This window comes from Octopus sinensis, linkage group LG11, assembly GCF_006345805.1.
Source record: "Octopus sinensis linkage group LG11, ASM634580v1, whole genome shotgun sequence".
Classification (NCBI taxonomy): Eukaryota; Metazoa; Mollusca; class Cephalopoda; order Octopoda; family Octopodidae; genus Octopus; species Octopus sinensis.
Window position 1 is genome coordinate 60,942,481 of NC_043007.1, and position 17,821 is coordinate 60,960,301.

At 34.7% G+C, this 17,821-nt stretch overlaps 1 protein-coding gene across 1 annotated transcript; it reads left to right on the forward strand.

Annotated features, from left to right (window-relative positions):
- Positions 1–13,910: 13,910 nt before the first annotated feature.
- On the forward strand, positions 13,911–14,697 carry LOC115216981 (sarcoplasmic calcium-binding protein-like). Its single transcript, XM_029786465.2, has one exon. The coding sequence runs from the start codon at positions 14,001–14,003 to the stop codon at positions 14,625–14,627; it is 627 nt and encodes a 208-aa protein (XP_029642325.1). The 5' UTR covers positions 13,911–14,000; the 3' UTR covers positions 14,628–14,697.
- Positions 14,698–17,821: the final 3,124 nt, after the last annotated feature.

The following is a 17,821-nucleotide window of genomic DNA, read 5'->3' on the forward strand; positions in this document are numbered from 1 at the left end:
TTGGTCAAAATTGATAGCCAACCCTCATTTATACATCTACTGCTTCCATCGTTAATGCTATATCACCTGAAAAAATGAACACATGAATATAATCCATCTCACGTCCATGGATACCACAGACTATACTGTAATCATCCCAGGAATACAGACTATGATTGTAAGAAAAGTGTGATTTGTGGAAACACACATAGTGATGCATTAAAATATTTATAAATTCCATCCATGGATTGTTATTATTATTATTACAACACTTGTCCTACATTATATTAATACAGCTCAGTGCAACCCCAAAAAACTGCTCTTGCCAGACGGTATCATTAGGCTGTTGCTGGCATAATAAAATAGGAGCTTAAATATGCATATTCTTAAAGGATATATGTCATGCTATTATCATGAGGCTTTTTCATCTCATTGAATATGAAAAGAAAGGTCTATAGTTGTGTAAGAGTGGCAATGCTGTATGGGAGTGAGACATGGTGTTTGAGAGAGAGAGATGGCAATTTTGAGGACTGAGAGAGAAATGTGTGGTGTGAGACTGTTTGATAAGAGGAGGATTGAGGACTTGATGGGGATGCTAGAGTTGGAGGAATCACTGGAATGGCTGGCAAGGGCAAATGGAGTGTGGTGGTATGGGCATGTGTGTGAGGAGGGATGAAGGGTATGTTCTGAAGTGGGTGCTACAGTTTGAGGTAAATGGACATCGAAAGTGAGGTAGACCAAGGAGATTGGGAGGGTTGGCTTGAGAGGGAAAGACGCCCAAAACCGGGCAAGATGGCGAAATGGTGTGAGGGTGGTTGCTATGGCATTGTGGTAAATCCAACCACTCCCATTAACAGGGACAAAACCCAGATTTAAAATATATATGGAAAACAGACGTTAAACGATGATGATGATGATATATATATATATATCATCATCATCATCATCATTTAATGTCTGCTTTCCATGCTGGCATGGGTTGAACAGTTTGACTGAGGACTGGCAATCTAGGAGGCTGCACCAGGCTCCAATCTGATCTGGCAAGGTTTCTACAGCTGGATGCCCTTCCTAACACCAACCACTCCAAGTGTCTAGTGGGTGATTTTTATGTGCCACTGGCACTGGGATTGGCGACACTTGAATGATGGTTTCTACATGCCACTGACATGGGTGCCAGTCAGGTGGAACTGGCATCGCCCATGACTACGATTTCACTCGACTCAATGGGTCTTCTCAAGTACAGCATATTGCCTGACAATTGAAGGGTACTTTTAAATGGGCCTGTTATGTGACACTGGCATCGACCATGGTTATGATCTCACTTGGCTTGCCAAGTCTTCTGAAGCACAGCATATCTCCAAAGATCTCGGTTGCTTGTCATTGCCTCTGTAAAGCTCAATATTCGAAGGTCATGATTTGCTACCTCATCCTATGTCTTCCTGGGTCTACCTCTTCCACAGGTTCCCTCTACTGTTAGAGTATAACACTTCTCACAGCTGTCTTCATCCATACACAATGCATGGCCAGACTGATGATGAGCAACGACTCAGAAACTAGTCTCTGGCTGCTGGCTCTGTTGAGTGGAGGTGCTTATCCCCCCCTTTGTAAACATAAGGACACAGGAAATGTCTCAAGACCAACAGGAAGCAGTGCTTCCTAAGGCTAAATAGCAGTAGTATTCTTCCCTTTCATGAGACTGTCACATCAAGTTGACAACATACCACCACTTTATATATATACATGTGTGTGTGTGTGTGTAGTTGAAAGTTGCCACAAGCAAAAGTGCTTAGGAATAAAACTTGCAAATATTCAAATTTGTAGAATTTTCTGTATGTTTCCTGATTATGGTGGAATGGACATTAATACAAGTGGATGACGTATACTTCATGAAAAAGTGCTGAGAGGTTTTAGTTGTGGCTGCTTCTACCAGACGTACACCCTGGAAAATGACTTAATCAGATACAATCAGAGAAACTAAAATATTATTTTGTTTTGCAGCATTCTCTAATCTATGCTATGACTAAATAATTATCGCAACAATAATAATTATTTCTATGAAGCAGAAAGTCAACAATTTTGAGGATAAAGGGAAAGTTAATTACATCAACCTCAATACTAGATTAGTACAATATTTCATCAACCTGAATGGAAGAAAGGCAAAGTTGACCTAAGCAGGATTTGAACTCAGAAGACCCAGGAGCAATACTACAAATCATTTTGTCCAATGTACTAATGATTTTGCCTATCCCTCATCATCACAACAACAATAATAATAATAAGGGTTTCTAATTTTGGTACAAGCTCAGCAATTTTGAAGGGAAGGGATTAGTCATTATCATTGACCCCCTGTACTTGATTGGTACTGCATTTTATCAACTCTGGAGGATGAAAAATAAAGTTGGCCTCAGTGGGATTTGAACTTGGAACATAAAGAGCCAGAACAAATACTTTACGGTATTTGTTCTGATACTAATGATTCTGTTAGCTGATCAGTAGTGACGATGATGCAGAGTTCTTCTCACCATTTTAGCCTAGAAACTCCACACATAATCTATACAACTGAAACATGAGTAATCTGTATTAAGAAACTAATCCAATAAGGACTTCCTTTACATTAAATCTATTCATCAATCAGTGTTTGAAATATAATTCTTTTCTCATTAGTAGCTAACTTGAATCCATAATACATATCAATGTGCAAGACTATTGGATTCCTGACAAATACTTTGACTAGAACTATGAACCAGATGCTAATAATCAAAGACAAGCTTCATGTTAACTAAGCTGCTTAACATATTCTTAGTTCAGTTTTTCTTATTAGTTTATGATAGAATTTCTAGGTTGTATAATCTAAATGCTAAACCATTTAGTATCAAGTTTTGCAAAAGATTAAGTGTGACACTTTTGTCATAGTGATGCAAGAAACAAATAATACGACAAAAGAAACTAACATTATTTGGAATACAGAAGTCAGATTAAATTTCAATTGGTTTTAATTTACTTCAAAAGTGAAGTTGGAGGTCTTAAAACATAAACTAAATCTAAAATTTTTTTAGTAGTTTCTGCAGATTCTATTGTAACATTATGTCTCAATATACAGGGTGTTTGGACTAAATTTGAGTTTGCTTAAAAAGAAAAGGAAACAATTACCCCATTCAAAAATAAAAGTATATTAAAAAATTTTTTTAAATATCAACTAGATTATAGCTGAGAGATAACAGTTTACTCAAAGTAGTCTCTGGAACCTGATGCATGCAATTCTCACGGTGCCTCTGTGCAGATCTTCAAATACCTCCTTGATCCTAGCCACCAGCTCAGCCTTCATGTTGCTAGAAGAGCAGTTTGTGTCTTTCTCAACTATGCCACACTCATAGTAATCCATGAAATTATAATCAGGGGAATTAGGAGACCAGAAATTGGACTAGTGAAGTGTAGAAATTCTCTAACAACCACTTCTGACTATTTCCAGAGGTATGGTAAGGATCCTAATTCTGCTGCCACACAATATGGTCTTCCAGCAGCAACCCTCTCCAGCAGCTTCACATAGCATCTGAATTGAACTTAGGGCCCTATTCAAAGATGTGAGGCGGCATGACATCACTGTCACTGGAGACACATCCAAAGACTATCACCTTCTTGCTGGCCATGGCTTTGTAGTCTCCATTGCAGTTGTGCATGTCACACCTTACAGCCTTTGCAGTGTTCACATTGAGCATTGAGCAGCAGTCATGATGTCGGCATTTTGATACTTGGTGCCAAACAATAAGATACAGATAAATCTTTTCCTATATTCAAATGACTTCCAGTCCTTCATGTCTTTTTCTCAACTACAACTTTAATCTTTATTCTTTCCAATGCCATTGACAACTCACCAAATACATCAAGCTGTTCCTGAAAATGGAGACAAAGTAATCCTCATATTTAGCCCTAACACCCTGTAAGAGGCATTATGGTGGCAGAAGAAATAAGATCTTAGTCTCTTGATTTGTGAATTGAGATGGCACACTGAATACTTGGATAAACCTGTTAACTCCACTTAAGAAAATTAATGAATAAGCTACTTGGTTATGAAATTAACTTGTTAAATGACAATTGGTTGGTAAAGTATCTTAGTTTCCTCAAGGGGCCTATTTAGTCGTCAAACTCTAAATGAACTTATTGTCACTTGGTTTGATACAAAACTTAGTTTCCTCAGTTTAAATTGTATTGAGAGGAAAATGGTTAAGAGTAATAGACTCCAGAATATTATAATAAAGTTCATCATTTTATGTCTGTTTTTCTCATGCTGGCTTGAGATGGACAGTTGTTATAGCATTTTGTTTCAGTACTTATTTCAGTCCTTTGTCATCAAGCACAGAGCAACAGAGAAAACTACCAATCTTTGATACATTTTTTCTTTGCATGGTTTACAGTTAGATGTCCTTCCTATCAGCAGTCACTTTACAGTTTGAACTGATAATATTTTCTCAAGCACACTACAGGCAACACTAGACTGCCTGTCTGCAGCAAGACCAGAGTTGCTTCTATTCTTTATCAGATTTATTTTGAATTATTGCTTCATTCATCCTTTTTAGGAAACAAGCATGGATTTTACAACTGGATACCCTTCTATTCACAAACCATTTTACAGCATGGACAATGTACAGTTTGTCTTGTTACTTTTCTGGAGACGTTATCTGTGTGATAGGACTAAAAGTTACCCACTAAAATTTAAAATACATGAGAAAAAAGGCAATAAAAACCAACAAATTACTGATTCACTTCAAATATGTTAATCTTTTTGACATCAACCAGCTTTGACCATTTATGATAGAGCCCACATTTCAACACAGAATGAACCAAACATCAAAAGGATAGACATAACTGTAGAGAACAGCAAATGCCAGGTCTGCAACTAGACTTGTGGATCCCACATTGGCCAACACAGTCATGTGTGGGTCCACACAAAGTTAAATCTGGTGGAGAATCATTCTCAACCCTCAAGCATTGCTCTTGATGTTGAAGATCTGAACTAAGATCAGCTGTTCATATTTTTTTGTTAACTGATTAATTGCACATAGAGAGAAACTAAGTAAATCATCAACTATGAATAAATAATTTTCTACTAACAAATCTTGTACATTCAAGCATATATGTGCGCACATGTGTATGTGCATGTGTGTGTGTGTGTATATATATATGTATGTCTGTGTGCATGTATCTATAACATAAGATATATGTGTGTGTGTGTGTGTGTATATATATATATATATATATATATATATATATAATAGGACATCCGACTTACTAGAAAGAGCAGCTAAACTCCAAACCACTAATAGTTATAATTCTGAAATGGAAAGAGAAATAAAAACGTTTACCCTCTCCTTTCTGGACTATGCATAGTTTCGGCAATCTTTCGTAAATAAATTAATTTAATTAATTCATTTACCACTGGCGTTGCCTCGTCAGCAGAAAAGCCAAGGACTAACATATATCCACTAGGCGATGATAAACACGCCTCGAGTCTATATGCTATAAATTTTCAAAATCCACCACGCTCACATGGTTTACTCAGCAGTAAATATAAACTGCCGATTTAATTTCAAAATTAGCCAAAAAATCATTAATTAATAAATTTTAGGGTAGCAAAAAATTCTAGAAAAATTCTCCCCTACCAGCGGTCAAGTGAGAAAGAAAAAATAGAATTTGGGTAGTTTGACAGGATCTGACAAGTCAGAGGACTGCATTGAACTCCAGTGTCAGCTTTGGCATGGTTTTTACTGTTAGATGCCTTCCTAATGCCAACAACTTTTCCATATGCACTAGATGCTGTTTTCATACCACTGACACTAAATATATATATATATGTTTGGTGTTTCAACCATTGTGTTTAGTAAATGCAAATTTGATAATTATTGAATACTGAGAGAAAATACTGTTACAGCTGGGTAGCCTTCCTACTATTCAATTGTGAAGTAATAATATTTGTTATTTCATACATAGGAAGATAGAGTAATTCTTTTTCTCCAAGGACAATATACAATAGTTATAATAAATTGCTTTGAAATCATAACTATTATGAAGAACATAGAGTGACACCTTACCCTCGTAACTACTTTGACTTCTCTGGATTCTATTATTTCAAAGGATTTTACTGTAGGAAAACTAAAGATGTTGCTTACAGCTAGATGAGGTTAAAAAGGTTGGATTTCAAGTTGACCTTGACCAATAACACTTACAAAATTATTTTTAAGTAACAACTGCTTATTAAATAGGAATCCATTATAAAGGTATGTCTAAGTTGTTTGCATTAATAACCTGCTAAAACCCAGAATGTGATAAAGGATTTATGCTAAAATGAAAAGGGAAGAACAGTATACTGAGAAGGTAAAGATATGTATCAGCTTATATTTATAGTTAAGATAAAAATCAATAAGATCATCTCTGTACATTTGTTGGCTGTCAATAACTAGTGATAATTTAAAGAACCCATCATTTTTATGTCCTCTTTTCCATGCTTGCTTTAGTTAAATGAAATTTTCTTAAGACAGATTTTCCTATGGTTAGATGCTCTTCTTGCAGTTTGCCACCATATTTTTGATGTTCAACTTTCAAACTTTACCTATTATATATCCATCATTGATAATATAAGTACCAGGTATGTATTGATCATCAATCAGCTGTACCACTATCTTTCTACAAGCATGTATCAAGCTATCAGTGAGTTTGGTTTATGATCTAGTTTCAGCTCCTAGTATAACGCCATTTCACTTCACTTTATTTACACTGGGGTTATGGCAATCTACCTATTTGCTCTACTACAACAAATTTAGACATATTAATTATTATGCCCAGTAAAATTTTTTTAAAAAAGCTTTATCACAAATTAATAGTTTGATTCAGTTCCATAGGGAGGTAGGACAGTGATCTGCATTTTGTAATACCTGGTGTGGTAAATATATTTACCCTTTACAGTAATCCCTCGACTATTACAGGTGTTATGTTCTTACCCCACCAACCCCACCCCTGCGATAGGTGAAAATCCACAAAGTAGAAACAGTACTGTACTGCATACTTTTTTAAAATTATTTTTATAATTTGTATATATATATTTTATTATAAATGCAAAACAACACCATGGAGGAATCGTCATAAGCTTAAATAATAAACCACAATAGGTGAACCGCGATATAACAAGTGATTACTGTAATCATAAAATGAAAGGTTTTATGTTTTTGTTAATGAAGTTTACAGGCTGATTGTTATATTTATGACAATATTTTATGTATACTTTATATGGTGAACTGACAGAATTGTTAGCTTCCTAGGCAAAAGTTCTTAGTGGCATTTTGTCTGTCTTTATGTTTTGAGTTCAAATTCCACCAAAGTCAACTTTGCTTTTCATCATTCCAGGATTGATAAAATTAGTACCAGTTGAACACTGGGGTTGATGTAATGGATTTATCCCTCCCCAGAAATTGCTGGTCTTGTGCCAAAATTTGAAATCAATATTTTACATACATTTACAATTCAAAATGGCCATCCTTTGCTTTCACACTGCCCTTAATTTTTTCTCAAACAAAGTGAATGACTTATTATGTTTACCTAATGGGTAAATGTATATGTTGCACCTAGTATATCTAAAAGATCTCAGGAGAGAAAAACAACACAAAGTACAAAGTAACCAATTTCATGCTGTAAAGAAGAAGACCATCCTTTATTAAGAAACAGACATTAATGAAGCATGATAGATAAAAGTCAACAGAAGCAATAGTGCTTAACCCTTTTGTTACAAACCTGGCTGAAACCGGCTTTGGCTCTGAGTACAAATGTCTTGCTTTCATAAGTTTTGAATTTAAATCTTCCACCAAACCTTAGTCACAATTTATGTTCCTAAAACTAGCTGAATGATAACTAAGTTATTTTACAAAATTCTTTGTTATATTTAAAGTAATTGAAAGAAACACAGAGCATCTCAAAATAAATACAGTAACAAAAGGGTTAATGATGCTTCTCAGTAGAAAACGTGTTCTAGTCAACATACTGAGTGGGCTTTATCAAGAATGTTTGGGTTTACTTTATATAGATAAATGTATAAATTGTTGAGAAAGAGCCCAAAAACTCTTTTCTGTTTCTTTCTAACAGTGTAAAAATAATTAATTAATTAATTACTTTGTACTCCTGTTTGAGTTGTTTTTCCTTCCTGATATCTTTTGTATGGATTAGAATTTACTAACTTATAAAGAGTGTAATTTGTATTATAATAAGAAGAGGGTTTATTAATTACATCAAACCCAGCACCCAACTGGTACTTGATTTTATTGACCCCACAAACTGATGAAAAGAAGAAAATGATCTTAACAGGATTTGAACTCAGAGTGTAAAGAGCTGGAACAAATAAGGCAAGAAATTTTTTCTGATACTCTAGCAATTATCAGCTTTCAGCCTTTAAGAATTGATTCTAATTTAGAAACAAGATCAGCAATTTTGAGGAGAAGAGATAAGTGAATACTATCAACATCAGAAGGATGAAAAGCAAAGTTGATTTTAGTGGGATTTAAATTCTGAATACAAAGAGCCAGAAGAAATACTGCAAGAGATTTTACCAACACTGACAATACTTCCAAGCAAGTAACATAGATAAAGAGGAAGCTCTAAAAATCCAGGTCTACATATATTTACACCTGCAATATATAACACCTGCAATAGTCAAGGGATTACTGTAATGGGTAAATATATTTGCCACACCAGGTATTACAAAATACTGATCACCGTCCTACCTCCCTATGGAATTGAATCGAACTATTAATTTGTAATAAAGCTTTTTAAAAATTTTTACAGGCCATAATAATATATCTAAATTTGTTGTAGTAGAGCAAATGGGTAGTTTGCTGCCAATATCCTTGTGGGAAAGATATAAGCATATACTCCTCCTAAACAACAACAACAACAACAGCCGCCGCCACCACCACCACCTTTTAACATTTGTTTTTCATGCCGGCATGGGTTGGACAGTTTGACCAGAGCTGGCAAACTAGAGGGCTGCACCAGGTGCCAGTCTGATTTGGCTTAATTTCTACTTTGCAATGTATGCTAGGTGCTTTTAACATGGCATCAGCATAAGCGCTTTTAAGTGGCACTGACATGAGTGCTTTTATGTGACACTGGCACAGGACTTTTGTAGGACAGCTCAAACTGCATAATTCATATTCGAAGCAGTAGCAGTACCAGCAGGTTCTTGGAAAATGCATTACAAGTTCAATCATAGTACAATTTAAGCAAGCTTTGCACAGTTACAATACTGTTATATTGCCAAGTAATGAAAATTCAGTACAACAGGCAAACATAGATTGCAGCTTGACCGACCTCTGTTATGATCAATAAACACTTTTTTTTTTCTGAGGAAGGTTTGTGTATTGGAATCTTATTAGTGTTGATAATTTCATCAGATATTGAATTAAACCTTGTAATTGAGATGTCAAGTTACAATGCAGTATATTTTTATAAAATAATCTCAAAATCCTTATTAATCCACCATCTTCGAAAACACTTTGACTATTTTTTAAATTTTTGTTGTCGTTTATCCCTAATTAACAACCTTATGATTAAAAAAGCATTACAACCCTGATTATCTTGTCTTTTTTGTCAGACATTAGATGCTTTGGACTACATTATTTAATGTGTTATTCTTAAAAGTATGCTGTTATCAAAATTTAGCTGTTATTTCTACCATGCTGCATAACAACACAGATATTACCCAGTGTTGTAATTTCTGTAGAAATAGGTAGGATATCATTCTTGTTAAGACAACAAAAAAATTCCACTTTTAAAAAGTTATTATCATCATCATTTTACATTCTCTTTCCATGTTAGCATGGGTTGGATGAATTATCATGTCTGAGTCATTTCTTATTGGGCAATACTGCTCATCAAACATATCATCCGGCTTTGTTTCTACAACCAGATGCCCTTCCTAATGCCAATTAATTTATAGTTTTTGTCTTCTGCAGATGCTCATTATCCTTATGTAGCATCATCTTCTATGTCTACATCTCCACAGCCTCCTTTCTTGCATAAAACAGCTGATTTCTCTTATATGCAGTTTTTCTCTCACCTCACTCATACTCTTGTGTTAATACACACTAATATTACATACCCATTAAAACATACTGCTATCATTTCTTTCTAGTCTTATGCATTTAAAGGTTCCATTTTGTTACTATGCAGCATTGGAGTTCTAACACAAGCATCATACAATCTGCCTTTCTTTCTGGTGGAAAAAGAACTTTGTTACTAGCAGCAGAAATATCTCCCTTAACTTTTTCCAACCCATTATCTAAACCAACTGTCTGGCTAATAATGCCACCTCGATAATGGAAGTTACCTTCTACTTCTAGAGAGCCAACTGGCATTCAAGAGAATCTATTTCCAGCATGCTCCTAGTATGCATTGTTCCAAAGTATGTCACATACCAAGTATGCCTTCTCTGTTAACCTACCAACAGTTCTACTACATTTCTCATGTGTCCATAGCTTACACTGGGTATGGCATATAGACTCCTTTTCTGCATATCAAAGCCATTTCCTTGATGATACCAAGGGTCCTGTCTTCTTTTCTCACACCTAAGTAATTTCTTAATTCTTCCATAGATTCAGCCTTAAGAATAAGATTACTAGTTTTTAGGAGTTTCCATGGATGACTAGCCATAAACTCCTCTGTAATGGCCTGTAAGACTGACGAATAGAGGGAGCTGAGGACCCTCTACCTTGACACTAAATTTATTGTTGACCTTCATTTTACTTACTGTGCCTTTATACAGCCTTCACAAGCCTAGTTTCCTTCATGATCACAAGATTACAGAAAATGGAACCTTATCAAAAGCCTTCTCCAAATCCTAAGCATGGTGGCTTAATCTTAGCTAAATATTTTTCCTGTTGTTGCCTCACTAGGAAGATTTGTGATTTCTCTTCCAGGCACAAAGCCAAACTGCTCATCTAGGTTATTTCTAACAGATCAATTGTGCTATGATTCCCTCTACGACCTTCACATCCTAATCCAACAATTTAGTGCCTTCATAATTTTCTCTCTAAAGAATCTCATTTGCTTTGTAGCAGTTTACAGTGCTATTGCTGTCAGTTATTGAGTATGACACCTTCTAGATTATCCAGGTGATTATCATGTATACATATTTACATTTGATGGATATTTGTCCTCATCTTGTTTGTTGTTAACACAATGTTTCAGCTGATATACCCTTCAGCCTTCATCAGGTGTCTTGGGGAAATTTCGAACCTGGGTTCTCATTCCTAAGGTATTTTTTGATGTTGTTATTATTCAGGTCACTGCCTGGAATCGAATTTGGAATCTTCGGGTTAGTAGCCCGCGCTCTTAACCACTACGCCATATGCCCATCAAATGTAAATAATGTACATAATTCCTCATCTCTTAAATATAGAACTGTATTATCATGTATGTTTCCTACCTCATCAGATATTTTGAGTACCTCAGCAACTGTCTTTAATGATCCTTCATTTTACTTAATCAATCACTGTATCTGGTGGTCTGCTGTCAATTTGAATGCTGGTCTTTTTGTAGTGTCGGCATGAGATAGTCCCTCTTTATCCAATGCATTTCTACATTTCAAGTATACTTCCCCCCACTGGAGCTACATGAAGATCACAAACAACTGTGATAATTGGAGACATATGGAAGGCGGCAAACTGGCAGAAATGTTGGCATGCTGGGCAAAATGTTTAGCGGTATTCAAATTCTGCCAAGGTCGACTTTGCTTTTCATCCTTTCAGGGTCAATAAATCAAGTACCAGTTGCATACTGGAGTCAATTTAGATCAACCGGCCCCCTCTCCAAAAATTACAGGCCTTGTGTCAAGAGTAGAAAAGAATTGGAGACACATGGTGCTGAAAACCATTATAATTTCTTCCCAGTCACTCTTAAATTACCATGTTAGTTCACACAAGACTTATATTGTTAACAGAGAAGACAAAGCAAATCACGGGGTCCTTGTTAGAGACAACTATAAGAATATGGAATCAGATTTTCTGGCACTGTTGTTTTGCTGAAGACAATATTACTATTTTATTACTGCATCCAACTCTTCTAATACCACAACAATTGTTATGATTTTCCTTCTATTAACAAGTGCTGTGCAAGAAAATGTAAGTTACGAACAAGATTAGACTGTAAACTGATTTTATTTAACATCTAGTTACTAAAAGTTCTTAAGAAAAGTGAACAATTCACTTCTCATTTCCTACCAAGAATCTAATGGCTCTTACTGCAACTAATTTTCTCATTGCCAATATTAACTATGATAGACAAATGTTAATAGAATTAACCCACCATTATTGCTTATGGTCTCAATCAACATTAGCACAGATAGAGATACTAAATATTATCAATAGGTTTTTAACATTTAAATACAGCACTGGTGTTTACCAACCAATGTAATTGCTAATATCTGGTTGAGTAAAAAGTAAGCAACATGTGGTCAAGCATTGCCTTCATGACAATGCTTGACCACACATTTCACTAATGATGCTCCAGAAGTTGGCTACAAAGTTCTTCCCCACCCAGCTTATTCCCCAGGCCTTTCTCCTACTGACTACTACTTTTTCAAGCACCTTGATGGTTTACTGAGAATAGAGTTCAAAAATCAAACCGAAGCTGAAAGTGCATTCAAAGAGCTCATCAGCTCCAGATTTTTTGTTATCAGAATAAACAAACTTGTAACTCCTTGGCAAAAATGCGTTGATTGTAATGGTACTTATTTTGGTGAATAAAATTTCCACATTGTTGAAATATATTGTGATGAATTTCATGTTTCAAAACATTGCTTACTTTTTACTCAGCTAAGTATATTTATATCACACACACATACCAGACCTTTAATGTTGCCAACACACACAATGAACAGTGAAAGACTATACAGAAAAAAAATAAACAATTGTTCCTTAAAACAATTTCAAATATTTCAGAGAACTGAATAGGTGCAGGAGTGGCTGTGTGGTAAGTAGCTTGCTTACCAACCACATGGTTCTGGGTTCAGTCCTACTGCATGGCACATTGAGCAAGTGTCTTCTACTATAGCCTTGGGTCGACCAAAACCTTGTGAGTGGATTTGGTAGATGGAAACTGAAAGAAGCCCATCGTATATATGGATATATATATGCACGTGTGTGTGCGTATGTTTGTGTGTCTGTGTTTGTCCCCCCAACATCGCTTGACAACCAATGCTGGTGTGTTTATGTTCCTGTAACTTAGCGGTTCAGCAAAAAGAGACCGATAGAATAAGTACTAGGCTTACGAAGAATAAGTCCTGGGGTCAATTTGCTCGACTACAGGCAGTGCTCCAGCATGGCCATAGTCAAATGACTGAAACAAGTAAAAGAGAGTAACAGCTACAAAGTAATTAGTAAAAGAAATTTTAATCTTTTCATTTAATAAGCTGTTACTAATGTAGATGGTTAACTTTAGAATTTTTCCTCAAAATTTAAGGATTACATGAACACACATTTCTATGACACATAGGAACTTGCAAATTCTATTTTATGATATTAATCTATTAAAGTATGATTCTCTTCTTGGATAGATTCCAGGACAAAGTAGACAGAACCACACAAAATTAAATATCTCCTACCTAGTGATACAATGAATATATGAGAATATGAATTCATGACTACAATATCTCAACCATTTGACACTTTCACAAACACAGAGTTCTGCTTATTCTCAGATTCATACTTGGAATATTCCCATGACTACAAAGCTGTTTGGGATTTGTAATAGATATTTCCCCCAGATGCAATTAAAAAATGAATAATGTTTTTTTCTGCAGATTTGAGAGGTTAATCTTATTGCTGATGAAATTGCTAATCTGATTAAATCTAGATAATCTGATCATGATTTGCTTTAAAAGGATAATTCCTACAGAGAAATGTAAACATTTGATCAGGATTCTTTCATACAGGTCACTACACATTTGTTTCTCCTTGTTCAGTGACAACAAAAAGTTTTACATAATGTCACATTTAGAAGAGATTTCAACTGATAAAATCCACTTTTCTGACTTTGTGAAAGAGAAAATAAGAGTATGGTTTAAAATGATGGATACTACAAAAGATGGATTCATGGCTAAAGAAGACTTTGAACTTATAGCTAATCGCTTTGCAGTGCAGTACAATTTGGATGAGGACAGAGCAAAAGAAATTTATGGGTGGCTTGTTGATGGGTTTAAAAAGGTTGACAATGAACACAGTGGTGATGTTATGCCATTGGTGACACAAATGGCTGAAGCAATTAAAAATGGTGCCAAAATCTCTGAGGATGAGTATATTGGTGCAATTGGACAACTTATGACAGTTGATCCACTTATGGCTCGGAACAGCCTGAAATCTGCTGTAACATTATTTTTCCAAATATTTGACTTTGACAAAGATGGCTTTATAACGTGTGATGAACTCGAAAAGGGATTGGCTTGTTTTGGATATGGCAACAAGGAGGTAATTGACAAAGTTTTTGAATGCATGGTGAAAGATCATGTGGGTAAAATGAGCCAGGATGAATATGTAAATGCATGGCTAGATTTTATATTTGGAGAAGATAAAGACAACCCATTTGTGAAGTATTTTGCTCCACATTTGCTTTAAAAAGAGATATATACAAGGAAGGGAGCTTAAGAACTGATGGAATGTGAGAATTATTTAAACAGAAGAGAAAGGAAAAAATGTAAATCATTACATTAAATTTCATGATTGTTATTTTAATGATAGTGTTTTAATTTTAGTGTTGTATGGTGAAATATCTATTTATTTCAGAGTAACAATTATGTCGCCTTCCTATTTTTTTAAATGTATTTTTGTATTTGTATTTTAATCTGGTATAAACACTACTTGCTTAGAAATTCTTAATACTCATTTGTAATACATATTATTAAAATCAAAATAAACGTTTAAAATAAAAATAATTGTATTAACTTTAAACACTCATGTTTGCCTTTTAGAGCCTTCTTTCTTACATCTGTTTACACCTTGGTACATATGTATCCAGATAATTTTTTAGATCTTAAACCTTTTCTACTTTTTATTTAATGAGCATTAAAAAATTCCATCAAACCAACAGATTTATTCAGTTTTTAAAAACAACTTAGACGCATGTGATATTTCATGCTAAATGGTTATCATAAGCTATTTTAACTGTTAAACATAAAACTAATTTCTAGCTAAGGAAAAACATTATGTAAAATATCAGATCCTATTTAATGAAATTATAAAAATTCTAAATTTTATAAATTTAATATTAAGAAATCTTTATATACACTACATGTTGTTGAATTGCAAATTAAATATATGTACAATTGACTTGTTCTTTGAGTTGTTTACTGTTACAGATTATCCAGAATCTCAATATTTGGCTATATTGCTTATTTGCATGTTCTTCACTCTAGTAGCTAAGATTACTTAATGGATGTGGTTGCACCTCTTATCATTCAACAGAAGTTTTAAAATGTTAGTTACATGGCTGAATCCACACAAAATATTTTTCTATTATACATAAAAATTTTAATCAATTTTTGTTTTTGTATTTGGTTTGCAAGATTCTTGATATGAATTCATGTGTTGAAACAAATCTTCTTGTGGTGATGGTCACTATGCCAAAAATAATAAACACACACAGTGGTTCAATATCGTTTCTTTACTGTAAGTCAATTGGTTAATTATTTAGCCAGCTAATTGATATCAATGATGATGTTGTGAATAGTAATGAAAGGACTTTGGCAAACAACCAATTGATTGTTTAACCAACACATTAAACAAACAAATGGTAAGTTAGCTGGCTAAATAATTAACCAACTGAACAATAAAGTGACACTAAACCAGTGCATGTGTTTATTATTGTTGGTATGACTCTCCCAAGATACAGCAACAGTAGTTTCACATTAATGCTTAGAGGACATGAAGATAAAATGTGCTTCTAAATGGAAAGCAATCTTAGTGTGTAACCCTGGGTATATGTCTGAAAAACAACAGATAGAAAGTTGATAAAGTTTGTTTCTTAAACTGGATCATTATAAAAATATTTGGCTTGCTCATTCTTATGTTGTCAGATTAAACTCTACTTTAATCACTTAATCTCTAGCCTATTTGTTTTGGTTTACTTATCTGATTGTCCAAGTTAACTAATGATAGGTATTAATATTGCATATGTATCTAAAATATATACACTACACCATGAATATAAACAGTAACAAAGTTACAGAAAATACTGTAATCATCATATAACTATATAAAACATGTCAATATTTATTCTATAAAGTTATTTACAAAGACAGAATGTTTGCTTTTCAATGCTAGCATGTGTTAGACAAATATATTACTGAGGCATTGTTTTACAACTGGACGTCCTTCTTTTGGATAAACCTGTGTTTTTCAAGTAAAGGATCTCTTATTCTACACTCCTTCAAAGGTGCAAAGACAGTGAACGATATTTTGACAGGAAATAATGTCATCACTTGTTCAGTGGTTTTTGGAGAGCTACAAATTAAAACACACACACATACACAATGAGCTTCATAGTTTCCAAAAACCAAATTCACCAAGCTTTTGGTCTGCCAGGAATTACAGTATAAGGCAGTTGTTCAAGGTGCTATGTAGTGACACCGAAGAGGAGTGGACTTCTTAATCACACAGTCATGCCTGTAAAAATAAAAAGTTAAACTATAAATTATCACATTTACTTGTGATAAAAGACAGAGCAACTTGGTATAGAAGATGTGGAAGAAGTTGTAGAGGTGTTAACTTGTCGTAATGTATTAGTAGAGCCATGAAGACCAGTCCTTAGTCTGGGTGACTATGTAGGGACTGAATTAGCAGTGGGTGGGTCATCACAGTCACGAATATCGATAGGCTTAACAGCTGCAGCAGAACTGGGACAAATTGGCCTGAATAAATTAATCAAGTTTTAGTTGGTTACCTTGCTGATGCTGCTTCTGAATAATGAGTTCCTCTAAGGCTCTGAGATGTTGATAATCTTGCTGGACATCAGTTTTTATTGACAAGTCAATATATGAAATGATTAATGACATTATGAAGGGATTCTAGTATAATAAGAAAGAGTTTGGGTTTCTTAAGCTATGGCTTGTTGTCTTCATCTTCAATGTTTCTGTTGTTATCAACAACTTCATCTGCCATTTCCTTTTGGTCTCCTGGGCCACCTCTGCATCTGGCTAAAGTCAAATTCTCATGTCATCTTCTGCAACGTCTTACTTGCCATTTGAACTATACAATGAAAATCCCTTGCTTCAAATTCATATCCTATCTTCACATTGTACAAAGTGTTTTTCCAAGCATTTGTATAACAATGGTTTTGAGTGCATTCCATGAAGCTGCTAACTTGTGGTTATACTTCTTGTTGTTACTACCACTTCTTTATTCCTATATGCTATCCCAAAGTGTCCTCTTCTATCCCCTTGAGAGCTTCATTCAAAAATCTTCATTGGTATGTCTTGCAAGCTACAATTTCTTGATTCATGTTGCTGGATTGTCGTGATTAATATTGAGTTGAAAGAACATATACTTTATTTTACCCTCATTGCTGACAAGTAGCTACCCTCCCAGTTAAACAAATGCAGTGTCCAAAATTAGTAGAAATTTCAGCACATCAGGAGAAATATGAGGACATCCTCCTCATATTTAAGCATCCCAGGAATTAAATGTGGGGAAAGACCAGTCATTAGAGATATACGTAATGAATGAACCACAATTTCTTGGAATAGTACTAACACACAGATAGCTGTTGCATTGTCTTTCAATGCCACACCACCACAAACTTCAAATGGTGCATA

Excerpts from the sequence above, each read along its gene's own strand:
- LOC115216981 (XM_029786465.2), top strand. The coding sequence starts at position 14,001 with ATGTCACATTTAGAAGAGATTTCAACTGATAAAATCCACTTTTCTGAC.